General features: G+C 41.2%; 1 protein-coding gene across 1 annotated transcript; it reads left to right on the plus strand.

The window, feature by feature from the left end:
• PPIL4 (peptidylprolyl isomerase like 4) lies at positions 1 to 26,290 on the plus strand. The gene is made up of 13 exons (XM_076333879.1): positions 1 to 93; positions 1,191 to 1,258; positions 1,343 to 1,407; positions 3,213 to 3,330; positions 5,383 to 5,525; positions 5,882 to 5,978; positions 7,380 to 7,496; positions 12,746 to 12,870; positions 15,192 to 15,258; positions 16,119 to 16,230; positions 17,777 to 17,873; positions 18,514 to 18,652; positions 24,852 to 26,290. The coding sequence occupies exons 1-13, from the start codon at positions 24 to 26 to the stop codon at positions 25,074 to 25,076; spliced, it is 1,443 nt and encodes a 480-aa protein (XP_076189994.1). The 5' UTR covers positions 1 to 23; the 3' UTR covers positions 25,077 to 26,290.
• The last annotated feature ends 1,707 nt before the right edge of the window (positions 26,291 to 27,997 follow it).

Below are 27,997 nucleotides of genomic sequence, written 5' to 3' on the forward strand. Positions count from 1 at the left end.
CCGTGCGGAGGCGGGTGGCGAAGATGGCCGTGTTGCTGGAGACCACGCTGGGCGACCTGGTGATCGACCTGTACACGGAGGAGCGGCCCCGCGGTAGGAGCGCGGCGGGCCGGGGGAGCTGAGGCGGTCTCGGTCAGGGACGGGCGCGGTTTTGCCCCTTGCGCGGGCAGGTGGAAGCCCCGAATAAAGCTGCGGGCGGGCCAGTGGCCGCCGGCGGAGGGGCCGCTGGGGGCGACCGGCTGCAGGCAGCGCTTGCAGCCGCTCCCGGCGCCCGGATGGCGCCTGATGGGTCAGGAAGTGCCGGTTTTTGACCGCCCGGCCCTGCCCTGCCCGTGGCCGCCGCTGTGGCGCTGGGGGAGGACGCGCGGCTCGCTTCCCTGCGGCTCCCCGGCTGGCGGTGCGGCTGCCGCGGCTCTGGGGGCCGCGAAGGTTCCCGAGGTTTTCCGCCGTTCGGGGAAGAAGGGGCCGTTGGGCCGCTCCCCGCCCCAGCCGCCGGCCGTTGGGCTCCCCTCCGCGCTGCCCGGCGGCACCCCCGCCCGCGGCCCCGGTAGCGAGCCGGGCCCTTCGCTGGGGCCGTCGCAACTTGAGGTTTAGCTGCCGGCGCGGCCTCCTGAGGACGCAGGCTTCAAACGGGTGGTTTCAGTCAACAACACGCCTTCTCCCACCCTGTGTTTTGGCGTGTCGCGTCGGGCCTCGGTCCTGGGATTGGATCCAAACGAGTGCCGGGATTTCCATGGCCGTCAGCGGTCCCCGTGGGCTTGCATATATGTGTTTGAAATACAAGCATCAAGTGCTGTTGGGAAGTTTGGATTTTTTTTTATTATGCGTTTATTATACACGTAATGTATGTTAAAAAAAAAAAAGAGAAAATGTAATATAGTCTAAATCGACAGGCGACTGTGTTCTTCTTTCTTAGGTATTTGGAAAGAAACTGGGGAGAAGAAATGTGAATTTCTGTATAAGTAGCTGTATTTAGGGTTCTCTGAATCACTAGAGGTAGGCTTTAGGAAGGGAGGAAATGTTACCTCTTCTTAAGGCATTTCTCACAGCGTTTATAGGTTGTATGCTGATAAGTCTTAACACAGTCTGCTCCAAAAACACTTTTCTACACATTGAACCGGATGTCTGTTATATCTATACTTCCTATATCTGGGGTTTTCTTTAGTAAATGTTGGTATAATTTCTTGCAGCTTGTCTGAATTTTCTGAAGCTCTGCAAAGTCAAGTACTACAACTATTGTCTTATTTATAATGTACAGGTGAGTATTCTCAATTCCTTATTTTTTGTTGGTTTAAATTCACAAACGTGAAAGCAATATCTTATGTGTTCTGCTTTGTGGCAGAGGGATTTTATTATACAAACCGGTGACCCCATGGGAACTGGCCGTGGAGGGGAATCCATATTTTGGTAAGTAAAACTTTTGTGTTTACTTAATAGACAGGGAAGTTGTATAGGGGAATAGGGGTTCCAATTAGATGGTCTTCAGCTCTCTTGGGGCAGAATTACTGATGGGAAGTAAAAATGTTGATGCATAAACTTCTTTGGTTGTCATACCTAAATAACCTTTGTAATTCCTACGCTGCTTTTGGCTATTCGGATTTTTTTTCTGGACAGTATTCTATCTCTGACCTTAGAAGCAAAGTTACAACTAACAAGTTGTACATACGTTTCTGTTTATTTAAAAGCCAGTAAATAACTATAGGTTTGGTTTTGTAAGAGAGGTATCGTAACTAAGTGCTCTGTAGAAGGCAAAATCATTAGCAGTCTGTTACTACTTTTATTTTTGTAACAAAGTATATTTAATTGAGTGGGAGGGGAATATAGAGGTTATATGTGATTTCCTCTGTGTATAAGAAAGTAATCCTGTTGCTCTAAAAATTTACTTAAGTTCATTTTAGTCATGTTGAGTGTGTAAAGGAAATCACTTTTCTTCCTTGTTTAAGATGTTTTCAGTGGTCACGCACATAAAAGTTGAAGAAATCATGCAGACAGCTAGGATGGAAGTTAGCAAAGTGCATATGTTCTATATGATTTCTTTGAAACTGTTATTAAAAGTAGAATTAAAATTGCAGGGCAGAACTAAACCTGGAGTGCTGGGGAGCACACTATACATAGATAAATAGCTCAGTTTGAACAGAGACAGTGTTGCTAGACCAGTATTGACTTCTGTAAGTCTGGTCTATCAGAGCCTCTTAAATACAAAACCCTGAAAACCTGGATACATGGATCACCGCTCTGGTGATCCTGGAAGCAATATAATTGTGCTAAGCAGATGCAAGTCCAGGTAGGTAAACTTGCCAGACCTGAGCTGTCTCTGCACACGGGTAGATCAAGTTTATTTTGATATTCTGCTCTTTTTTAAGGATTGGTCTTCTGAGGCTCTTGGTATGACAGATAGGGAAGTATAGTGTGATGAGATAGTGGCAGGTTCTGTTCCACTACTAGCATGGAGAATGGCAGTTTGTCTTTTCTACCTGTTCATTACTGCTGAAGTCCACGAAATTGGAGTTTCTGCTCTTGCTACCCAGGAAACTGATGCAGGCAAAGTTTAATTTGAATCCTCTCTTCATAGAGGCTTACACCTGCATAGCACAATGAGTTCAAACAGAACACTGTCCTTAAATTTGGGCAAATCTGTGTATTGACCATGCCTGTCAGTTATGGAGTGAGACAAAATGAATGATATCGGGGTTAGACTTAAAAAATTAAAAAGAATTTAAGAGTTTGCCGTATCCTGTGTATCTCAAATTACTGTATGCAGTCCTGTCTGTGTGATGAACTAAGTTTACACATAGATTTAGTGGCTTTCCATTTATCTTGGAAGAGAAATTTGTGACACAAATTACTACGTTTTTACGGTGTAGATTAACTTATTTTTATGGAACCTACTTATCAAAATACGTATTTGCTTCGTGCCTTAAAAAAAAGTTATATACTGCATTTAAAAAACATACAAATACACCCCACACACCCCCAAAAACAGCTGTGAAATGCCTCAGAGAAAAATCTGTTGTTCCCTGTAATATAAAGTGGTGAATTATGTAAGTGTATAGGTCCATAAAAATGTGCATGGATGCAATGTAAATTCTGGTTTTATTTGAATGCCAATGTAAGAACTTTTAAGATGTTTTATTTACTGTTTCACAGCATTTGTTTATCTCACTTTTTAAAATTCCTTTGCCTTGTAACATATTTGTTATGTATATTTTCAGTCAACTGTATGGTGATCAAGCTAGATTTTTTGAGGCAGAAAAAGTGCCAAGAATTAAGCACAAGAAAAAGGGAACCGTGTCAATGGTGAACAATGGCAATGATCAGCATGGATCACAGGTCAGCATACAGTATTGGAAAGCCTTGGTACACATCTAAGTAACTAAAATGAAAATTCCTTGAATTTACAAAAGAGGCGTAACAATGACAGTGTCATCTCAATAGCTTCATCTTGCAATATGGTCAAAAGGCGTGTAAAAAAATGGCCATAGATAAGTATTTTGCATATGTCCCAGGTGCCAATGGGTATTTGATGACAGACAAGAAAGAGATTAAAATGCTCAGATTCAAATCCTGTCCTAGATTAATTTCGTAAATTTTTTTTGTTACAATTCCGTCCTCTGTTTTTTTCCTTTGTTTATTCATTTCTGTTAATACCTTGATGTGATTTTGTGAATTTATAGAATGGACAGGAAAAAATCCTATAGTTAAATGGAAGTGAAAAATAAGGAAATTTGGTTTAAAATAATCTTAAAACTTTCTGGTTATAACTTCATGTTAGTTTGGAAACAGAAATCATATCACAGTTCCCCCTGTATGGTTACATAAAAGTGTGCATTAATAATACAATGTAACTTTACAGTTTTATTCCAGTGCTGTTATGAAACAAACTTTGAAAGTGTTGTTGTTCCCTTTGCTGTTCCCTGTTCACGTGCACAAAGTTTTTGCTGTAGGTGTATTTAAAGTTCTTATCTCATAGAATAATATTATTTCTAAATTACTATTTTAGGTGCATTGTCACTTTTATATATTAAAATGCCTCACTTGTAATATCCATATGTTTTAATTTTAAAAAGAGGGTTTTTTTAATAATGGAAGAGTAATTTAAAAAACCTACAGTTTTATTCCAGTTAGAGCTTGTAATATATGGAGTTAATTTTGCTGCTTCCCTGCATTGTATGTATAAAATCGCTTGTTTGGGTGGGGAGTTTAGGAAGAAGAGATGACATTTATATTTACATTTAAGAGTGCAGCCTGCTAGCATATACACAGGCATATGGGAATGAATGCAGTTCCCAGGGACATTATTGCAGCTTCTTTCTTGGGAAAGAAAAATTCCAGTAAGGAATTACATGGATATAAATATAATTTATATATCCATTTATATATTATATATATAAATATAAATATATATATTTATATATTATATAAATATAATGTAGCTTAGTGTAACCTATACCAAATACTAACCAGTCTTAACTGTGTTGCAGAGAATGAGGAGTGAGATGTTACCAGTCAGATTGTAAAGCATGGATGTAATGGCTGTGTTCTGTTATTTGTGCATATCTGATTCCTCCCCCTTCATTCACTACCAGGCGTCTTTGGTACCAAGTGTTCAGCTGGTATCAATTTCCATAGCTTCAGTTTTGCCCTCAAGCAAAACGCCTGATTTGTGTTAGATACATTTCAGTGCCAGTTCAAGCTGATCTAAGTCAATGCTACTGTGTTCTAGTTCTGCTCTCAATGCTACTGCATCCTGTTTTTTGGGAGAGAAGGGTTTGTGATACAAGGGAAGGAAGGAAGAAGTCTGGATAGAAGCAGGTGAAGGTAGAACTTTCACCTGGAAGCTTTTGCCAAAACTGTGAAAATGCACCTGCTGAATGCAGTTTGATGAACAGGTGGTTTGAGCTCAGGTCACAGCTCACTGCTGCCCAGAGGGGTAGCCTTGCTCTTTTTGTCCTCTCCCTTTCATCAGCTGTGGTGCCTGTCACATCCTTTGCTGATCTTGCTCAATAAACCTACCTGGCAGATAACTACCTGCTTGTCCTCTGCTGGTCCAGTTTTCTGCCAGGTTACTGAATCATACCAAGTCACAGAAGGGTCCAATGAGCCAGAGCTGCAAGCTTGTATGGAGGGAGACCTGTATGAGAGAGCCTCTCTTCCTCAGGCAGTGGCTGTGAGCTGTAGGTTGGGTCACCATGTTCTCAGAGTTGATAGAAGACGTCTAGTCTTCTCCCGCAGAAGTCAGGAAGAGTTTGTTTTTGTGTTGTGTCTGTCCCCATTCCGCCCCCCCCCCCCCCGATTTCAGTGAGAGTTGTACCTTTCCTAAGGTAAAACTCAAGCCCTGAATTTTCCTCTTCGCTGTTACTGGTTTTGTGTCTTCTTTTCTAGTTTCTCATCACTACAGGGGAAAACCTGGATTACCTTGATGGTGTGCATACAGTATTTGGAGAAGTGACAGAAGGCATGGATGTATTGAAGACCATTAATGAAACCTTTGTAGATAAGGATTTTATTCCGTATCAAGATATCAGGTGTGACTGCTTTTAACTTCCCTTTTTGAGGAATACATTATAATGAAACAAATTCATCTTTTTTTTGAAACTAGATTAATATAGTGATGTCAGGTGACCTGTACATGGTGTCTTAAATACTCTTTTATTCCAATATTATTGGTAAAATAAACAGGTACTAAAATAAACCACTATATAAGAAAATGTGCAACTATGTTGCCTTTACAAAAGCATCAGTACTGGTATTTACAAGCATACGGTATGTTTGGCTGTTTGGGATATAACTGAGAATCAGTGGGGCTGGTTTCCTGTTACTTGGGTAAAGAGAGTTTTATTTGCATGTGACTGATGCTGGTCTTAATTTTGTTTTCTATAAGGATAAATCATACAGTAATTCTAGATGATCCATTTGAAGATCCACCTGGCTTGTCTATTCCTGATCGCTCACCAGAACCTACTAAGGAACAACTAGATGTGAGTGTTTGATTAGCTTCTCGGGGAAAAGTTGGAAGAAATAATTAAATAAACTTACCCCTATTAGTGGCCAGCACAGACTTGGTCAAAATAAGAATTCTGTCTTTAAGACTTTGTCTGTCAAATCTATATCCTAAAAGAACTACACATTTTTAGCGTAGGAGGATAAGAGATGCTCTTCTACTATGCCAGCTTGAGTTCTGATATGTCAAATGCTTGTCTGTTATTTGGGGCTATTGCTGTGTTTAATCAAATACGGCTGCTTAATCTTTCAAGAAAAGGATAAAAGGGTGACTTGTGTGCTCTCCCTTGCGACTATGGTGGAGTTGGTTGGAAAGCCATATTTTAGATTTCTAATTACAGTGCAGTTAAGCAGAAAATTCAGAATATTCACCTTTGGCATTACTGGGTTTTTGTATGCTCTGGTAGAAGACAAAATATAACTAACATTTATTAATATTAAAGTGCTTACTGCTGTTTTCCTTTTAAATGTGAAATAGGCTGCGTTTCTGCAAGCATACTTACTGTTGTGGTGTATTTGATCAAACAGAAGGAATTTGCTAAAAATATAATAGTAATTATTCATAACTTACTCATAGCATGCAGTTACGGAAGTTGCTATGTGAGATTATCTCCTTGTATGGAAACAGTTGTTTCAAGCAGTGAATAAATTGACTAGAGAGTATATTGTTTATTTTTAAGCTTAATAGATATAATTACAAGACTGGAATTAGGCTTTCATAGTATGTCTGCACTGTGTTAATCTCTGTTATACTTTCAGATACTTTAAATGGTACAAGGAGTTTAATAGCTCACTGACAACTGTGTAGTTTTCTTCCCTCATAGCCTGTCTGAAGATACACCTTTTGGTGTAGAAAAGTCTGTAAGAAGGGCAGCATTCTAGAGAGGCTGATGAGGAGAAAAAATTAAACCTCAAATCCTGCCTAGGTGTAGATGTGTAAAAACAAAATTCTTGTTGTCATATACTATATTTAATGTTTCAGTCTTATTTAGGCATCACAGATATTTGCAGTGTCCCTTGTCTTCATTTCTGGTAGGAGCTATCTAGATTAGAAATGAGTTCACACTTGTGGTGAGATCTTGAGTATGAGATGGGAGTATAAAAGAATTTAGAATGTCTAACTGAATATGGTTCACATTGGGCCTGAAAGTTCATACATAATTCATAGTGCCTGAAACACATGAGGATAATCTCTTCTCTCTCTCTTTTTTTAATCTAAGTGGGAAGAACAGAATGAAAGCCCAGTTCTGCAGAGATACAGTGCTTAAGCATTTTTCATGTGTTGGGGGGTGAGGGGGGAGGTCATCCAAGTAATATTTGGAAAGTGAGAGTTTTTGGCCATGGCTTGGTAATAAATAGCTTTTTCCTTCATTTTTCAGAGTGGCAGAATAGGAGCAGATGAAGAAATTGATGACTTGAAAGGACGGTCTGCAGATGAAATAGAAGAAGTTCAGGCAGAAAAAGAAGCAAAAACTCGTGCCATTCTTCTGGAAATGGTGAACATCTCTCTGTATTTACCTTTTAGATGTTACTCCTCTGTGTGTGCATGTTATTCAGTCTAGTAGGATGTGTACTATTTATCTTGAAATTGCTCATTTGATGATGATGTCGTGGCTCAGAATCTGTGCTAGTAAATGTCTGTGGTACAGTGAAAAGGATTGAGCATGAGCACTGGAGATGGTTTTCTAGTAAAACCGATGATACTTCATTTTCAAAGCCAGGATTAAAAGTGGACCAGTGGAGACTTTATAAAAACTTGCTAGAAATGCATCCAATTAAAAAACATAACATACATAATATAAATCATAGAATCATTAAGGTTGGAAAAGACCTCTAAGGTCATCGAGTCCAACCGTTGACCCAACACCACCATGCCCACTAAACCATGTCCCTAAGCGCCGCATCTACACATCTTTTAAATACTTCCAGGGATGGGGACTCAACCACTTCCCTGGGCAGCCTCTTCCAATGTTTAACCACTCCTTCCATAAAGAAATTTTTCCTCATGGCCAATCTAAACCTCCCCTGGCGCAACTTGAGGCCATTTCCTCTCGTCCTATTGCTTGTTACTTGGGAGAAGAGACCGACACCCACCTCGCTACAACCTCCTTTCAGGTAGTTGTAGAGAGCGATGAGGTCTCCCCTCAGCCTCCTTTTCTCCAGGCTAAACAACCCCAGTTCCCTCAGCCGCTCCTCAGAAGACTTGTTCTCCAGACCCCTCACCAGCCTCGTTGCCCTTCTCTGGACACGCTCCAGCACCTCAACATCCTTCTTGTAGTGAGGGGCCCAAAACTGAACACAGTATTCGAGGTGCGGCCTCACCAGTGCCGAGTACAGGGGCACGACCACTTCCCTACTCCTGCTGGCCACACTTATTTCTGATACAGGCCAGGATGCCATTGGCCTTCTTGGCCGCCTGGGCACACTGCCGGCTCATGTTCAGCCAGCTGTCGACCAGCACTCCCAGGTCCTTTTCCGACAGGCAGCTTTCCAGCCACTCTTCCCCAAGCCTGTAGCGCTGCATGGGGTTGTTGTGGCCGAAGTGCAGGACCCGGCACTTGGCCTTGTTGAATCTCATCCAGTTGGCCTGGGCCCATCGATCCAGCCTGTCCAGGTCCCTCTGCAGAGCCTTCCTACCCTCGAGCAGATCAGCACTCCTGCCCAACTTGGTGTCGTCTGCAAACTTACTGAGGGTGCACTCGATCCCCTCGTCCAGATCATTAACAAAGATATTGAACAAGACTGGCCCCAAAACTGAGCCCTGAGGAACACCACCTGTGACTGGCCACCAGCTGGATTTGACTCCATTCACCACAACTCTCTGGGCCCGGCCATCCAGCCAGTTTTTGACCCAGTGCAGAGTACACCTGTCTAAGCCGTGAGCCGCCAGCTTCTCTAGGAGAATGCTGTGGGAGACGGTGTCAAAGGCCTTATTGAAGTCCAGGTAGACCACATCCACAGCCTTTCCCTCATCCACTAGGCGGGTCACCTGGTCATAGAAGGAGATCAGGTTGGTCAAGCAGGACCTGCCCCTCATGAACCCGTGCTGGCTGGGCCTGATCCCCTGGTTGTCCCGCACATGCCTTGTGAGCGCCCTCAAGATGAACCGCTCCATAATCTTCCCCGGCACCGAGGTCAGGCTGACAGGCCTGTAGTTCCCCGGATCCTCCTTCCGGCCCTTCTTGTAGATGGGCGTCACATTGGCAAGCCTCCAGTCATCCGGGACCTCCCCCGTTAACCAGGACTGCTGATAAATGATGGAGAGTGGCTTGGTGAGCTCCTCTGCCAGCTCCCTTGGCACCCTCGGGTGGATCCCATCTGGCCCCATAGACTTGTGAGCATCCAGGTGGCGTAGCAGGTCGTTGACAGCTTCCTCTTGGATTACGGGGGGTTTATCCTGCTCATTGTCCCTGTCTTCCAGCTCAGGGGGCTGAGTACCCTGAGGATAACTGGTCTGCCTGTTAAAGACTGAGGCAAAGAAGGCATTAAGTACCTCAGCCTTTTCCTCATCCTTGGTGACAATGTTCCCCCCCCCCCCCCGCATCCAATAAAGGATGGAGATTCTCCTTGGCTCTCTTTTTGTCATTAATATATTTGTAAAAGCTTTTTTTGTTGTCTCCAATGACAGCGGCCAGATTACGTTCTAGCTGGGCTTTTGTCTTTCTCATTTCCTCTCTGCATGACCTAACGAGATCCCTGTACTCTTCTTGAGTCACCTGCCCCTTCTTCCACAAGTGGTAAACTCTCCTTTTTTTCCTGAGTCCCAGCAAGAGCTCCCCGTTCAGCCAGGCTGGTCGTCTTCCCCACCCGTTCTTCTTACGGCGTACGGGGACAGCCTGCTCCTGCGCCTTTAAGACTTCCTTCTTGAAGAATGTCCAGCCTTCCTGGACCCCTTTGCCCTTCCGGACTGTCTCCCAAGGGACTCTCTCAACCAGTGTCCTGAACAGGCCAAAGTCTGCCCTCCGGAAGTCCGTGTTTGCGGTTTTGCTGCCCCCCTCCTTACTTCACCAAGAATGGAGAATTCTATCATTTCGTGGTCGCTAAGCCCAAGACGGCCTCTGACCACCACATCTCCCACCAGTCCTTCTCTGTTTGTAAACAGCAGGTCAAGAGAGGCACCTCCCCTGGTAGGCTCGCGTACCAGCTGTGTCAGGAAGTTGTCTTCCATGCACTCCAGGAACCTCCTAGACTGCTTCCTCTCTGCCATGTTGTATTTCCAGCAGATGTCTGGGAAGTTGAAGTCCCCCGCGAGAACAAGGGCTAGCGATTGAGAGACTTCTGCCAGCCGCTTGTAGAACGCTTCATCCGCCCCTTTATCCTGGTTGGGTGGTCTATAACAGACTCCCAGCAGGATATCTGCCTCGTTGGCCTTCCCCCTCATCCTTACCCATAAACACTTAACCGTACCATCATCACAATTGTTGAGCTCTATACAATCGAAACACTCCCTAACATACAGGGCCACCCCACCGCCTCTCCTTCCTCGCCTTCTGAAGAGTTTATAGCCATCCATTGCAGCACTCCAATCGTGGGAGTCACCCCACCATGTTTCTGTGATGGCGACTAAGTCATAGCTATCCCGCTGCACAATGGCTTCCAGCTCCTCCTGCTTGCCGCCCATGCTGCGTGCATTGGTGTAGATGCATTTGAGCTGGGCTATCGATTTCGCCCCCAGCATTGGCACGCCACCCCTAGGCTCATCTCTAGTGAGCCTGGTTTTATCCCTTCCCCCTTCGAACCTAGTTTAAAGCCCTCTCAATGACCCCTGCCAATTCATGAGCAATGATCCTTTTCCCCCTGTGAGACAGCTGAACTCCATCTGTCACCAGCAGGCCCGGTGCCGTGTAAACCTCCCCATGATCAAAAAAAACAAAATTCCTCCGATGGCACCAGCCCCTGAGCCACGTGTTGATCAGGTGTGTTTTCCTGCTCCTTTCAGTATTCTTCCCTGCCACTGTAGGGATTGAGGAAAACACTACTTGTGCTCCTGATTCTTCAACCAGTCGCCCCAGTGCCCTGAAGTCCCTTTTGATCGCTTCTGGACTTCTTTCTGCAACCTCATCACTGCCAGCCTGTATAACCAGCAGCGGGTAGTAGTCGGAAGGCCGTACCAGACCAGGGAGCTTCCTAGTGATGTCTCTGACCCAGGCCCCAGGGAGGCAGCAGACTTCCCTGTGGGACAGGTCTGGTCGGCATATAGGGCCCTCTGTTCCCCTCAGAAGGGAATCGCCTATGACAATATCTTTATCGCCTATAAATATCTTTAATCCTGGAGAAGGTTTAGCATGTGTGGGAGAGAGCTGAGATAATTTGAGATAATCTCTTCCCAGTGCATATAGTGGCATTGAGATTGCATCATTCATATATGTAATAGTTGTCTTCCTTCTGTGGGATTAGTTGAATTTAACATTGGTTAACTTTATGTTCTTCCTTCTTAAATATAATGTTTGGTAACTGCTGGCAGTTGTAAACTCCATATAGTAACAAAAATTGTGAATAGGCTTTGAAGGCGCTCTTTTTTTTTTTTTTAAAGAAAAAAAGCACACACACTGTTGAAGGATGGGTGAATCCATCACACTTCTTTACAACTACCAAATTCAAATTTACGGTGAATAGCGGAGGCTAATATCAAGGTCAGTCTAGATGTGGCCACAGTGGTGCAGAAGATCTGCAGGTGTGGGCTCTTGTTTTGCAGCAGCAGTGGGACTAATGACCTGTTTTCCAGATAAAGTTAAGGTTAGCTAAAAAAGGCAAGTGGGTTATGTGAGCCAATGCAGTAATCTTCTGTGAGTATTGCTGGGTAGTATGCAATAGGGAGCTATGTTATATAAGCTGAAGTGATGAAAAACTAAGTGTACTGCTAGTTTCACTGATTTGGAAAACCTCAACTTAGTTCCATTGTTCTTTTGTTGAAACAGTAAACTTCTTTAAGAGTGTCATGTGCTTAAACTCCTTTTGTGTTCTCTTTTGTGGAATCTGCTTCTTATTTGTGTTATTTTGCTTCTTTCTGCTATCAAACTAATATGCATTACCTTTTTATTAGCATATTAAGTAAAAGATGGAGATAAATTGTTTAAATATCAGTAGTCTTTTGTTTAGGTTTTAAAAAGTGCTACAATTCAACAGGAGGGGGTGTGTGTATTTGCATTTTCCTCTGTAATTTAACTTGCTAGTTTGAGGATGGGAATTTTGATCAAATGTTGCAAACATTGAAGTTGTGTGTGCTGTAAGCAAGTGTTGTTTCTTAGTAAGCATGAATGCTTTCTCCCTTCTGTCAATCTGAACAAAGTTGTATAATTGTAACTTCTTATCCTTATCAACCTATCTTAAATTGAAGCTTATCCTAGCTGTTGCCAGATTTCAGGGAAAGGAAAGTTTATCTTGGGTACAGCAACTAAGGAATGGATCCAGTCCGTTTTTATTTTTATAGCAGAGTGGCTCTAAAACTACACTTTCACCTTTTAGAACTGTGTATTTGTTATGTTATGAACAGGGAAAGCAAGGTAGAAAGTATTTGTGACTTTCATGAAGTCCCAGTGGTGAAATTGCAAATAGATAATAATTTTTAAATGGAAAACACTTTTTTTTTGTGACATTGAGTAGGAAAAATATTTTATTAAGTTTTGATTTTGTGATAGGAATTTGTCTGAGATCATCCAAAAGATGTGTTGCCAGTGTGCTTGTGGCAATAAAATGTAGAGAGCTTTAGGCAGAAGTGATGAAAGTCATCTTCTGTATGCCACAGGTGGGAGACTTACCAGATGCAGAGGTCAAGCCACCAGAAAACGTGCTGTTTGTATGTAAGCTGAATCCTGTGACCACAGATGAAGACCTAGAGATCATATTTTCAAGATTTGGTCCCATTAAAAGGTAATTATTGTAAAATAAAAAAAGAAAACCTTCTTTGTTGAAACTGAACTTGATTCCAGCCAGTCTCTTAAGGTTTGGCTGTTAAGTAGTATTCCGGCATCTCTGGAGATCTATCCTGTGCCTGCATGTATTTGGATAGAGACCACAACAATGGTGGTGCAAAGTCAGATCTAGCTAGATGAGTATCCTGTCCCAGCGGTGGCTGTAAGTGAAAGCCTAGGGAAGTGTAGGAACAAGGAAAGCATATGATACTTCCCCCAGCCCCGCATCCTCTCCTTCCTTTCAGCAGTTTTATCTCAGATGCTACATGAGCTAGATACAGTCTCTGGGTTTTTCTTTTCCATGGGAATATGTATGGTTTTGAGATAAAGTGACAAACACTTTTGGCATCCAATATACTCCTCGTTAAGGTGTTCCTCATGCCTGCTGCCTTTTTCAGTTTTGAACTTGGCTCCTAGTTTCAGTTGATTCCTCCTAGTACTGGTATCAAAAGACATGATGGGCAGTGAAACCTACTTTCCTACATCTCTCTGTCCTGTACCCCAAACTCATCCTTTCTTCTTGCTAAGAGTGCTAGCCTACATAGTCATGCTTTGTAGAGGAATTTTCCTTACCTTGTTTCCCTTTTCTCAACCTTTTTCTGTTCTTTTGTTTTCATCTCGAGAGGACCAGAACTGCACACAGTATTAAAGAAATTACAGATTTACAGTGGCACAGTGGTATTCTCTGTTTTGCTCTCAACTCCTTTTCTAGTTAATGCTAAAGTTTTTTTTTGTTTTTGGTTTTTTTTTTTACAATGCACAATTAGGATTCCCCCCACTGTGTTCATCTTGTTGCATTTATCTACGTTGAATGTCATTTGCTATCTTGTTGTTCAGTTGGTCTCCTCAGGACTTTCTGCAATTTTTTCAGTCTTTATTTTTGCCACCTTTAACAATTTAGTATCATTAGCAAACTCCACTGGTGACCTCTTTACTTTCTCAGTGAGAAATTACCATTTACTCTTACCTGGTCTTTCACATGTTTATCAATGCAAAGATGCTTCTTATGACATTGCTGCTTAGTTTCCCCAAAAGCCTTTGGTGCAGGAGTTTACTAGAATTTCCAGGGGGATTTCAAAAGACTGCATCAAATAGATCATCATCATGCATAAGCGTATTGACTCTTTCCGAGAACTTCACTTAGGTTTTATTCAAATGATCCTGAGTAGGTCCTGTTTATTCAGATGCACACTAACTCTGTTCTGCGTTGAGTTTCTAGCAGTTTGTGCAGTACTGGCATACAGGCCTGCAGACTCCTGGATCCTTCACTAGACTGTCTGTGTGTGTCTGTGTGTGTGAGTGAAATTGGCATTGTGTTTGCCACTCTTACAACTCCAGCATGATTTCTGGATGTCCTAGGGATTTCTCAAACTTTTTTTTGCTATCAGTTTGTTCAGTACCTCCTCTGCAGTCCTTCTGCTTTCAGATAGATGCTCTGAATAATCCACAAAGGAGGGTTCTGGCACAAGATTGTCCTACCTTCTTCCTTGCTGGTGGCTGCTGCAAAGAATTCATATAGCTTGTCTGAATAGCCTTGTCTTCTCCTTTTTTTTTTTTTTCCTTTTTTTTTGGGGTGTGTGTGTGTGTGTGTCTTGATCACCTTTTGGATTGTGTATCCTAATCCTGATTTGTCAGTTCCTCAGTACACATGGGGGAGGTCTCACCTTAATACCACATTTCCTGCCCTTGTTGCCTGTCTAACCTCCTTTAACATGCTGTAGTCAGAATTCTCATGTCATATACAAGAGTTTGGTAATACTGATGCAATGCTGTATCATTCCCATTTTGCGTCTACTGATTCAATACTTTAGGCTTCTTATTTTTGCCCAGTGAACTGCCTGATAAGAAGATGGTTGCTAAAGAGGTGCTTGCTAAGAAGCGAAAGTTTGTCACATGATGTCTGTTTAAACTTTCCTTAAAATGACTGAGAAAACAGAATGTGAAATTTCTTGTCTTGCATTATTGAAATGCAAAAAATCAATAACAACCAGTAGTGTTGGAAAACAGGTTTTGTTTCATTAATCAGAAATTCATCCCTAGTTCTACGCTTCATATTAACCACTTGTGAGTTAAGTGTAATAATTACTCAAGTAATGCCACATGCATTTTTTTCTGTGCAGACACCCCCATATCAGTAGGGGACTCGGAATCAAGTGTTACAATACCATCAAGGTTTTTGTTGTGTTTCTTTTTTTTAACTGTTATTTTAAGCAGTGCTTGCCTATCCTACATTTTTTGCTCCAACAGCATTGACATTTTAATTTCATATCAATTTTTTAGCTGTGAAGTGATTCGAGACTGGAAGACTGGTGAATCTCTTTGTTATGCTTTCATTGAGTTTGAAAAGGTATGTTATTTAGGTATACTATATGTAGATTCTGCTTATAAAACTTCATTTTCGGCATACTTCCATTAAGGAAAAACAGTGAAATCTTGAAGTGTAGGGTAGCTAATATTTTCTTTTACTGACTTAGTTATAGAAGTTGTAGGTCCTAAATGAAGCAAACGTTTAAGTCTTTCTCTATTCAACCAAGGATTACGAATACATTCTTCTTAGGTTTTCTTGAAACCAGTGGGAGGAAAGCAGGTCCCTTTTTTTCCCCAGAGCACATTAGGACTTTGAAGAGTTAAAGAAGGGAATGCTAGGAGAAAAAGGAGGCATGCTGCATAGAGAGAGGAGGGTGTATGAAAGAGGGTTGATCGGTGTGTACAGTAGTGTCCTATATTGGGCTTGTAAATGATGCTTGTTTTATCAACATGCTGCTCTTACTGTGAGATTGACAGTAAAAGTTTTTTTGATGGTGCATAGTTTCTTGTTTGTATCTGCTAATTTCTCTAATCTGTGAGGAAAACTGGAAAAGTGTTTTCACTTTTCTTTAGCCTACTGAGGTACTTAAAATGGAGCTTTTATTAGTTGTCCTTTTTTTGCCTTGTTTTTCTGAATGTATTACACGTGCCAAACACATAGCTGAATTGGCAGATTTTTAAAATAGTGAAAAGAACTGAAGAAATGGAATTTGAAATGTTTACATTCGGACAAAGCATAACTATTTCTTTTGAAATGGCACAATACAAGAACTGCTGTGCTTTACACAATTTTAGAAAAAAATGTATGCCATTAAGCAGTTGAATTTGTATTTGAGCTCTTCAGTGAATATTTCTATGAAATAAACATGACTCAAAATTTTCCATAAACATTAATATCAGGAGGAAGACTGTGAGAAAGCCTACTTCAAAATGGACAATGTGCTGATAGATGACAGACGGATACATGTGGATTTTAGCCAGTCTGTTGCAAAGATTAAGTGGCAGGGAAAAGGTAGGTACACTTGCGATTCTTTGACCCTCATAACTTAATAAGCCATGACTTCTAAACTGTAAGTATTATATAAAGAGAGGCAATTGTTACGAGCTTAAATCATCTCGTCTTCAAGGATATGTATTTTCCTAGTACTGTAGTAAATAGAGCAACACAGTTGCTAGCTCTTCTCTTCGCTTATTCCATATGAAAGAGTAGAAGGGTTTACTACTGTTATATTAACATTACATTGCCATGGATTGCCTTTTTATCAGATGTATTTTTGCCAGTAAATCATTTATTTCTCTCAAGCTTTAAAAGTTATGTTTTTTGATATTACTTATTAGCAAAATAGTATGGCAGTACATTGTTACTTTCTAGTTTCTTTTCTTTATTCATTGTGTGACAGTTGGGTGTATATAAGAAAAAGTCAGTGTTCAGGCCAGGGATTTCCCCTCTTCACCTATTGTAGGTCAAGCATATTGCATATCAGGCTGTATGTTACAAAACCCAAATCCACATGTTTGAGGATGTTTTGGGAGAAAGAAGATGGTGGGAGAGGTGGATGCAGTGGTTATTTGGTTGTTGGGGACGTGAGGAAAACACTGGACTTGGAGAGGTGACTGTGCGTTGCAGTGGTAATGTTCTCATGTGTCTTTGCCTAAAAATGCAGTCAGCCCTCAACAGTTTCTCCAGGTTGGGGACTAGTCATGGACACTGAGGTACTAGAACTTGTCCTGCACAGAGCTGAGATGACTGTAATCCATACCGTGCTCTGCAGTGCATCCTGTACTAACTGACTACATGGAAAACTTTTCTTGATCTGGGTAACTTAGGTCTAAATTGTCCTAAATATTGGAAAGCTAGCTATATTGTCATCTTGTTGTGCTTATATGCTACCCAAAAGATGACCTAGGGGAAGTATTGTCCTTCCACCTTCAGTAGCCATTTCTGACCTAGCCAGTTAATATTGCAGTTTTAAGTCTGACCGTGAGATGGCAGCACGTTGCTGTAGAATAGTTTATTAATCTGTGAGCTGATACTTTCAAGTGAATGGATGGAAAATGCAATCTGTCATGCCCTTCTTTAAATCAAGACAATTTTTTTATAGTTTTCTATTTGAATTTCTAAGCTGTAGCTGTCTCAGAGGTTTCCCTTTGTGCAGCCCAGAGCAAAAAGTCATTTAATAATGAGAATAGTCTGTAGGCTTTCATGGTAACAGAATTTTTAAGTAATGTGACATAGGACCTGTAATCAAAGTGGGACTAGTTGCTAAATCCTGCTTTGTGATCCTGTTCATGCGTTGTCTCCACTGGACATGAGTGAGGAGAAAGCCAGATGTTGTTTAATGGGATCTGCAAGCAAGAGAAGGACAGAAAATCACAACTTGTCCTACTCTCTTCTACAATGTTACCCAGCTGTCAATGTGGTTTCTGGAACTGTATCCTGCTATGAATCTCTGTATGGTTATGAAGAGCCCTTAAATTCATAAGCAGAACTTAGTGGTAGGTGTGGATCTTGGTTTTGTTTTAGTTGGAGTGAATTGAATATATTTTTCTGTGGACAGGTGGGCGGTATACCAAGGACGATTTCAAAGAGTACGAGAAGGAACGTGACAAACCTTCAAAACTTGCTCTGAAAGAGAAGGTAAAACCAAAGCAGGAGTATCCTTTTCTGGTTAAAGGTGTTTTTTGCACTAAGTACAGTTTATGAAAACAGCCTGGAAAAGATGACTTCTTCTTAAAGCTTGCCAAATGGGTGTTTTGCTGCTGCTTCATGTAACCATTTGGTGTTTGAGATGGAACTAAGCATTCTGCGTTTTTCATCTGATGACTTCGATGAATTTAGTCAAATCAGAATATGCTGTTTCACTTCCATGTTGTGTGCAGGTAAATAATGTTCCCAGTCCAGAGCCCTGGAATGACATGTGGCATAACAGAGTTTCAAGTAATTTCACAAGGGATCTGCTGCATCCAAAAGGAGGCGATAGCAGTAACTAAATCACGCTCTGCGATTCCACTTTTCTTGTGGTGAGCATGAGAGAAGACCATAGCTTGTTCGGATATCCACAGGTAGAAAAGAAAGGAGAATTGGGACCTGGCTGTACTGTTTGACAGGACAGAATTCAGTCATTTTAGCACAGCTGATTTTTTTCAGTGTGTATGATCCTGTTCTGACTGAAATACATAGTAAGTCTTGGTAAACCCTGGTCTGATAAACAGGGGTTGGTTTGCTTTGTGAACTTTTATGTTCTGCTATTTATTGATATTAAGTAACGGATCTGTCCTTAACCAACACCATCAGTGCCAAGTATGACCTTGTGCTGGATGAGGATGTAGAAGAGTCTCAAACAAGTCAGTCACACTTGGCTAAAAAACAAAAGAAGAAAAAGCACCACCACTCTGAAGATGAAGAGGATGACAAGAGAACCAAAAAATCTAAGGTACTAACCTCTTAATGCATTAACTTTATACCTGTTTATTTTTCTCCTAATAAGGGAAGCCAGGAAAAAAAGGTGATATTGAACTGAGGACATGGCGTGCAAAGTCCCGTACAATACAGCAGTTGTTAACATAACAGAAGGCTGATGTTAGTATCTGATTATGAAAGAGGCTTCCCAAATCTTCCTGGACTTTTGAAGCTTGGGGCATGTCTGAATGGCTTTTTGTCAAAACATCCTGAAGAGGCAATGTAGCCTCTCATGAAGTAGGAGATCGTCAGCAGTTTGAACCTGTTGTTCGCATATTCCCAGTCATAAACTAGTAGTTAATCATATTTCATGAATGCAGACTATTTCTCATTTTTTTTGTCAGACCAGAATGTGTTGGCTTTTTCCCATATGGAATCAGAAACACAATCTCTTTGCATTATCTTTTTTTATTTTTCCTTAACTGTTTTAGAAGCGTGTTTGTAGAATCTGTGTGCAGGTTTGCTTGCATCTGTATTGTGCAAGCATACAGTGCTGTAAGACTCAGACTGTGGAGGAGGTTGTCAGAAGACAGTAGTTCTGTCAATTAGTTCCACTGCAGCCTGTCAGGTTAGCATTCTCGTGTTTCTGTGAACTTGGCGTATTCAAGATGTTGATGTTTCATGGAAGCAATGTCTGCAATGATAAAGTGGAGGGTTAACCACCATTGAAGTGTGAGCATTAGGGACAATTGAGCTAAGCTGAAGAAAAACCCCCCAAACCCAATATTTTAACAATGCAAGCTTTATGAGTGGGAACAAAGCTGCCTTCTAGCAATTTTGCAGAAAGTGACGAGGTTCCAACCACAGTAAATAAAGCCATTGTCCTGGCATGAGTTTTGAGTACTGCTTTAAGTTCTGTGTACAGAGAGCATACATGATTTGGTTGTTCCATTGCATCACTTCTTGCTGTGATGCTAAAAATAGCTTTTCTCATGAACGTTAGCAGTTAACTTATTTCAGTGTCACCAGTAAGCCCTATTGCTCATTTGTGGTACAAGTCTTTTTGTCGCTGTTTGTATACAAATTCAGTTGGGATCCTTTGGGTGGAAGGGAGGGACCTGTTCAGATAATTAAAGTCTCAATTGAAGCGTATACATACAAGAGGTCTGAAATAATGTTGGTTTAGTCTTCCTCCTGTTTTTTTGGCTGATTGACGTTGTTGCTTTAACATTATTGAAACAGATGTTTCTGGAAGTAGTCTTTGTTCTTGATGGTTCATAAATTACACGTGTGGAACTGGCTGGTCATGCATTATTAGCAGAGAACATTTTAAAATCAGTCAGATGTCTCCACCCCTGCAGGTGGTACAACAGGCACTGGCAGCAACAGGCTGTTAACCTCTGTATGTTATAATTCTTAAAAGGGGACCACAAGACACATTAGCAGTGGATTTCATAGCACAAAAATGTGAGGACAGAGGGATTCCTGGTGCTATTTCCAGGTTCTGGAAAACAGTATTTTCTAGTGCTTGACTCTGTGATCTCTTCTGTGTCTCTGTATATCTTTTTGTGATTTAGTCACCTGTTCCTATTGTGGTTTGTTCCTGTAGTCTATTGCTGCTGTATTCTGGTATGTTCTTCCTTCCCACTGCTTTCCTCTCTGTTGTTTACCTTTACCTGTTTTGGTGTAAATAGCTTAGCCTTCTTATGCCCAAAATCACAGGTGGAGGCTTACTTCTATTCTCTGATGGCAAGCAGCATAGTTCCCTCTTGGAGCTGTGAAACTGAATTTATGGGAAGAATGTTTTTCTGTGTCTGTACTTGAATATTCTTGTAAGTGTGTACTGTATAGTATGTACATACTGAGCAGTATGTACTCAGTCTGATTTAGAGATTCAGTAAGTGTCTGGGCAAATCTGCAGGCAGCTTAGCTGACAAATCCTGTTTAGCATATATAAAATTAATTTTTTTAAATTTTATTTATAATTTGGGCATCATCTGGGGAACTCGTACAAGAACAGGGGAAGGAGGCATGTTCTTGAGGCAGAGTATGTTCAGTGTGAATACCGAGACCAGCACAAAGCATAACAGTATGGAAACTTTTTTGATGAATGGTAGCATTTTTACTATAGGCAAACAAAGCATTTTCCCTTAACCCTATTTTGGAAATACTAAAATATATTTGAGGCAAGAAGTTTAAAACAAAACAACAGCATACCTTCCACAACTAATTGGCCAAAGACCACAATGGCCATGCTTCATACATAAACTTCCACCCTGAGCCACTAGTGTGGCAGAGTTTTTAATTAACGGAGAACAGGGTCTTATAATGGGAGGTTCTGGCAACTGAAACTGCAGTTTGTGCTACCAGCTCCAGCTATGACTGAAGGGGTTTTATTTTCTGAATAGTTTCCATGATGTTGAGTTGTTTTTCGGTTCTCTTGCTGTTTTGGTTTTTCTTTTTTTTTCTTTAGTGTATTTTGACTCATCCTTTTCTTAGTCTGACACCCGTTTCCTGAATCTTCAGTTTCTGTGTTGATGTTTTAAGAATGTATTTTTGAATCTTGTGCTGTTTGACTTGATTCCAGAGGGTAGAAGAGGTAGGGCGTTGTGGCTTGCTTTTAGTAGGTAACAGGATGTGGGTCTGGAGCAGGAGGCTGCACTACCATGTGGGTTTGTGAATAGGATTTGGTAGAGGTTTTTTTGAATACAGGTCATGCTTCTGCTTGAGATCTGTATCATGACTTTGTTCCCTTTCCAGTTTTCTCTCTGGTTTTTGGTTGCTTGGATTTTTTGATTTTTTAAAAAATTTTTTTTAAGATAACTGGATCAGTGGAGGAGTATAGCCTATCCAATGGATTTTTGTGAGACGTAGGGGCTTCCTGACTTTCAGGTTTCTGTAGTGCATGGTTTTGGCAAAGATACTGATTTTTCTGGTTTTAATTTCCTGCTTTTTCTGCTTATTGGACACTGTTCTCTTTATATTCAGGGTCAAGTTTGATCAAAATCTTCCTCCTGAAAAGTCTGTCTCTATTTGTTTGCTCCTTTTAACCTTTAACTAGTGTACTTAATGTATGTAGAGGGTGGTATATTGTTCTGCTTTTGTGATCATGGTATTTCTAGCTGATTTACCTGCAAGTGCAGTTTGGCAAGTTACTACTTTTGGCAAAGCCAGCCATGAACTTGAAGAGAAGTGTCTTTCCCTCTTTTCATATTTCCTTCCTCATGTGTGTTCACCAACACAGTGCTGAATTAAGAACTGGGATGATCATCACTTACTCATTGACTGATAAGAGGCTGTGATCCTGGATTGAGAAATCTGGACTTCAGCAGTAAGAGAGAGCCTGTTTTTAAGTAGGAATCTTTCTTCCTCTTCCAACGGGAAAAGAGCATGTTGCTGACTTGGATAGGGCATAAAAGATTTGATTTCAAAATACCATTACTTTTAGTAACTTAGAGTGTTTAAAAAAATTGACTTTTTTCTGTGCCAAAGACTTTAAAAAGGTAAAATCTTATTTAAGGGGAAACATAACCGATTTTTTGGGGGAACTAAGTTGCAGTTCATTCTATTAATTCAAATTAGTACATTTTTTTTCTTTACACTGTGATCATATTAGCTACTGTGATGACCTTTTTGTGGCACTTTCAGACTTGCCCTGTACACCTATACCCTAAATGCTTCTGTGAAGGTCATTGTGCTTAGCTGGCTCCATACTCATATGACTTTTTTTAGTCCTTTCAGCAAGTTGCCCTTTTCTGTGGCATTCAACGTAGGCTATTTGTCTTCACTTTCAAGTCTTCGCTAACCTGTTCCCTGCCCTGACTTGGCCAGTAGCATGTCTCCAGTGTTGGCTTGGTAGATTTTTCAGCTGAGTGCCGTTGTGCTTTTCTCCTGTTTCTCCTTGCGCGGGTAGGAAACTTCAGCAACAAACCAGCTAGAAGGCAGGAGTGCACCAAGCCCACTGTCTGTTTTTCTGGCCAATATTTTTGTCTTGTTCCTCTCCACTCCACCACCAGTCTGTCTATCTTCTGGTGTTTACTCAGGCCCTGCCACAGAGGGACTTGAGACCTGTCGTCTTGTTCAAACAGATGGAGACTGAGGCTTTTGGGTACAAGAGTAATATGGCTGTGCATCGTTCTGAAGATGAAGGGACAAACCTCTTATAAATAGCTGGAATCACCACTCCTTTTTGATGGATTCAGATTTTAAAATCTGTACTGAAATAGAGTTTGACAGTAAAGATGTGGAATAAGCATTTGGCCACCAGTGAGATTACTGTACCAAGCAGTAGCAGAATTTTTTTATTATGTAGATAAAGATCAACTCTGTGATTATTGATGTGTGTGTTGGTCCAGGGGTTTTATGTTGCTTATTTTACCTCTAGTATTTCAGCATTATCTACATAATTCTAAAGGTGGTGTTTGCTCTGGGAGTTTGCTCTGGGAACCATCCTGATTACTGCCTTTCTGGATAAAAGCTCTGCTTCGAGTAGAGTTTTTTGCACTATTCTTTTAAATAAATAAAGTTTATTTGTTTGTACATGCAGTATAGGTTTTAGCCATACAATTGTGAATGCTACTGTCGCGAATACATATTTAGAAAAATGAAATTTGTATCTGAAATTAAGAAATACTGTATAATTTAATGCAGACATTTTTCATAGTTCATAATGATCTGTGTTTAATAGTGGCGTTATTAAAATCCCGTAGAATGGTATCTGTCTACTAGAGCATATAGGGATACTAAACTTTCAAGTGATCGTACCTTCAAAATAAAAGTGCCAACCACCTTCTTAATAGCAAGTTATATATGTATCTTTCTGCAGGATTCTGAAGCTCTTCTTGTATTTTGTTTCACTGTATATCTTAGTTGAATAGTAAGAGCAAAATGGTTTTTAGCAGTGCTTGAAAATGTTAGGAGTTCACATGTCAAAACTCAGTGTTGTGTATTAAGAAAATCTTTATAGAGTTCCTCGAAATGAAATGGCCACTTTCTAAGTGATCTTTTTTTTTACTTTTAAAATTGCTATGATGCTGTCTCTATGGGTGTTGGTGTCTCCACATAGTCATTCTAGCATGTGCTGTGCCGTAATCTTGTTAGTGTGACATTTCACAATCTGGGTAATTAAGCCATCTTTCCTTCATTTACTAATACACCATCTCAGTGTTTTTATGCTGTCTGCCTAGTGCAACAAGTGAAGCAGGTGTTTTACTGACAGCGATTCCTCCTTTGTTACATAAACCTAATTTCTCTCCAGAGCACATCTGTTCTGTGCGCTGGGCCACTCAGTCAGCATTCTTGGTGACGATATGCAGAAAGCCAGGGAAATTCAAAATTTCCTCATTTTTGGCTACCTGAACTTGCAGCTTTTTTTTTTTTTTTTTTAAAGAGTTTTTGTGTGTGTGCTGAAACATCATTACCACTTGTAGTGGTACTGTTGGTTTCTCCTTTTTAGGCCATTTGAAATTAGATAGACCTGTACCCCTTAGAGTTTACTGTGTCTGTGTATGAGCGTATCCTCATGTGTTTTCTGTATGGGTCATACCCATCAGCCTGCAAAATACAACTAATTTTTCATTACCTCGTTATTGTTTGACTGTACATTTAAAAGGATCGGATTTTCCATGTTGCCTTTTCTTGTGGACTTCTAGCTTCAAGGAAGTGGAGTAGTTTGCATGTGTGTGTGTGTAGTTTTGGTCTTTGTAACGGTGTTGTTTGTTTTTCCAAAGCCTAGAATTTAGGCCATTAAGTATTATTACAGGCAGATCTTAAAAAGTGTTCTTTGTCTTCATAGCACTGGAATGCCTGTGGGGCTTGAACCAAAACCTATGATCGAAATACTTCCATTGCTTAGATAAGAATTCAAAATCGAATCTAGCTTAGAAGCTTGTGTGATGCTTATGAAGAGTTTGATAATAGCCATCTGAGTTGAATGCCTGATATAACCAGTTTTTGCTAAAGCTCCTTAGGAAATACAAGCAGCAGCATGCCTGGCAGCCATGCTTTTTTCCATAAATGCTGACAAAAACTGTAGACTTATCTTCTTCATATAGTCACAGTGGGTTTTTTTATGTGTTATCTCTTTCAAATCATCATGGATGTGAATCTATTTCAGGTGGTACCAGCCTTAGCTAAGGAACCAACCATGCTTGACTCTTTTCTAGTTCTCTTCATGTCTTTGTATATTTTCCCCTTTTGTCTGTAACTGCATATCTATCCAATTCCTTTGACAGGATTCTGATCGAAAACATGAAGGAGAACGCTGTAGAGAGAAGATAAAGAGTGTCAAGAAAGACAGGCATCGGAGTCGCAGCCGATCTCAAGAGAGAGACTACACTTACAGCAAACAGAGAGACAAATACAAAGACGACTTCCAAATAAGAGACTGGGATAAAAAAGCAGACAGAAGCAGAAGTCCTAAGAGATCAAAAGACAAAGAAAGGTCCAAGTACAGATGAAGGACGAGGAAAAGAGAGAGGGGAACTAAAATATGTTTTCTACCAGCATTTCCAACAGTCTCTCAAATGGATGTGCAGTTACTGGATAAAAGCAGTTACCTTCTGTTGGCAGCTTGGCCTTATGTTTCTATGAATGCCCAGTATATGACCGTTGGAGTAAGCCTTGATTCCAAAAAGGTTGTTTCAATAAAGTATTTCACATTAGTGAAATGGTTTGAGTCTCCAGTAAGGAATGTTGTCTAAAGCTTTTTGGAAACATAAGCATGCACTAACAAGTGAATTGCCCTTCTCCACTGTGAAGAGATGTGCAGGACGTACCTCCTTTCTACAAGGGGGTTGTATTTATCTTTCAGCACTTTCAGATGCTATGGTAATGAGTGTGATAGAAGACCTGGGGAGACAGAAATGTGCTGTGCACACCCCTTCCAGAAAGATACCATTTGTATATGAATACTTAAAACTCTATTTCCTTCCTTTAAAATTAAGTGCTTCTGGTTGGCTTAGTCCTGTCAGCTCTGCTGGCACCACTGTGCAGCAGTGGTTAAAGGCACTGAAGTACTGCTATGCCGCTTGCAAGGGCGATGGAAGTGCTGCACCATACTAAATCAATAGCACTTGCTCGCTCGCTCGCTCATTTACACAGATAACTTGGCATTGTGGCATTGCTGGAGGATGCCTCTCAAAACTGAGATTCACTTGATACTTCTGTGCCTGTGTAGTGTCAGGGGGGTCCAGCTGCTATGATGTCAGGCAGGTTATGTTGGGTGGGTAAGAAAGAAGAAAATAGTCACTAGTAGAATTAGCAGAAAAACAGAATTTGTAACTTGCATTGTATTTGCCAATGCCTAGATGGGATTAATTTTCAGGTGTTGTGGCAGAAGTAGGTCAGTTAGTAACTCTTCATCTACAGAGGAATGCAGGTGATGTTATCAGAGCCTGGGTCCTAGTGAAAGTTGGCAGGCTTTTAAATGTCTGGCTTGCTCTGATAAACAAGACCTTGCCATTTAAACAGTGTTAGCCAGTATGCATACATTTTAAGAACATGTATGTCCTCTTTCTCTCCAGAGGAGGAGAGATCTCGCATTGTTAGGAGGGGAGGGGAGACATGGGGAATAGTATTTGTCTTTTCTTCCCTTCCATGGAATGTGTGATGGCTTGGAGGCAGTCTGCTTTGATGAATAAATTTAACTTTTGTGATTGTGTTTTTTCTGTAATATTTGCTTTAGTGTCTGATTGTAATATGTAATAAGATTTTTATAGCTTGATACCTCTCATTGGAATGTGATCTGCAGGACAAAGACTGAAATTCAAGGCAGCCAAGAATAGTCACTGCAAATTACTGTGCCCTGGAGGGCCAGTAGCTGTGCCTGGCTTGTGCGTTTGAATGGACTGTATGCAGAAAGCGAACTTCTGATTAAGATGCTTCTATGGGAAGGCTGGTACTGAAGGAACAAAAGCAGCTGTTTACCCCATGGCAGAAAATTCTGACTAAGTGGGCCAGCCAAGATGCCTAGAATATCCAGACCCAAGCTGAGCAAGGATAGTGAGGGTATTGTATACAGGAATGTGCCTTCCAGCAGCATCTACCCTGTCTTCGGCTTGTTAAAGATTAAGTTAAGTGTATTTGGCCAAGACGCTGCCTTTTGTTGAATCTCTCCTTTCTAACTTTTGTGTGCTTCAAAGCATGGAACTAGAAATCCAGCGTTTCCGTAACTGTCTCCTGACAAAACGTTTCTAAGCCACTGGGGACTTGCAGGGGCCTGTGCAGTCCTTGCAGGGCCTGAGCAAGAGTGCGGGGCCCGCTGTCCCGGAGAAGTAAACAGGAAGCCTACTCTTGGGAGTCTGTCCGGGGGCCCTGGGCCTGAGGACTGCTCACTGTTCCCATCAAGAAAGTTTCTGCCTTCGGTCTGGGCATAAGAAGACTCCAAAGAACTGTACTAGACCAGGATATGATGCATTTGGGGTAGTGCTGCTGAGGCAGTAGGTTTTCTCTAGCTCTTCCTACTTTTAGCCTGCTTTGTTAAAGAAACAAGGTTTGCACTGCCATACTGCCCTCAGTTCTTCTTTTCCACGGCACATTTTTAACATGCAAAAAACATTGGCCAAATTTGACAAGGAAGTGGAGATGCTAAAGCACTTAAGTTCTTGCTGCTTTTAGGAAATGGCAGTCATAGAAAGGGAAAAAAAACTTCCATTCTTGAGAAGAAGCTGGATTCCTGCTGAACACCAGAGGTCCTCCTATGGGAGAGGTGATAAAAGTGATTCAACAGCATGAAGACATTCCCAGGCTTCAGCGAGCCTCCAACCACCTGTGGGACTTACCGAACTTCACGTTTAAAAACAAACACCCTATTTCTGGTGAATGTGCTCACAACAGGTAAAGAACTGAACGTTTATGAGAGTAGTGTATGGAAGTAAATAATCAATTTGCGTAGGTGGCCAAAGAGTCTTCAGAATAAAGGGTTAAAAAATAAATACATCCAAAAGGTTTCAAGTTTCTGATTTCAATATGCCTTAGTGCTTTTAAAAATGTATCCAGTATCTTCAGATGGATGAAATTACCTGTTTATATTTTTAAGCTAAAACTTGAAAATGTGGATGTTCAAAAATGAGGTGACAGCATAAAAGCTCCCTATTTGGAGGTAGGTACTTAATTCCAGGTACTGCTAAATAAGACTGAATTTCTGGGCTACTCTGCTGACACTGTGGAGGGATCGCAGTTCCCCCGGTACACACATGAAGTGCTGGGCACTCGGATGGGATGTACTGCTACAGTCATCGGGAAGTTACGGTTGTGTACATGTGGTTCTTCTGGAAATGACAGGAGTGAGCTGTATGGTCAGCTGAAACCACAAACATTCCCTGCTGTTCCTGTCCTGCCAGAGGTGTTGGAGTGGACAGGACTTTTTATTATCTGGGAG

The sequence above is a fragment of the Aptenodytes patagonicus genome, chromosome 3 (genome assembly GCF_965638725.1).
Source record: "Aptenodytes patagonicus chromosome 3, bAptPat1.pri.cur, whole genome shotgun sequence".
Classification (NCBI taxonomy): domain Eukaryota; kingdom Metazoa; phylum Chordata; class Aves; order Sphenisciformes; family Spheniscidae; genus Aptenodytes; species Aptenodytes patagonicus.

What these genes read in the sequence shown, in the direction of transcription:
- PPIL4 (XM_076333879.1), top strand. Translation starts at nt 24, where the DNA reads ATGGCCGTGTTGCTGGAGACCACGCTGGGCGACCTGGTGATCGACCTG. An exon ending in ATTCCGTATCAAGATATCAG is followed by an intron (nt 5,526 to 5,881) that starts GTGTGACTGCTT and finishes GTTTTCTATAAG; the next exon opens with GATAAATCATACAGTAATTC. An exon ending in CTTTCATTGAGTTTGAAAAG is followed by an intron (nt 15,259 to 16,118) that starts GTATGTTATTTA and finishes CATTAATATCAG; the next exon opens with GAGGAAGACTGTGAGAAAGC.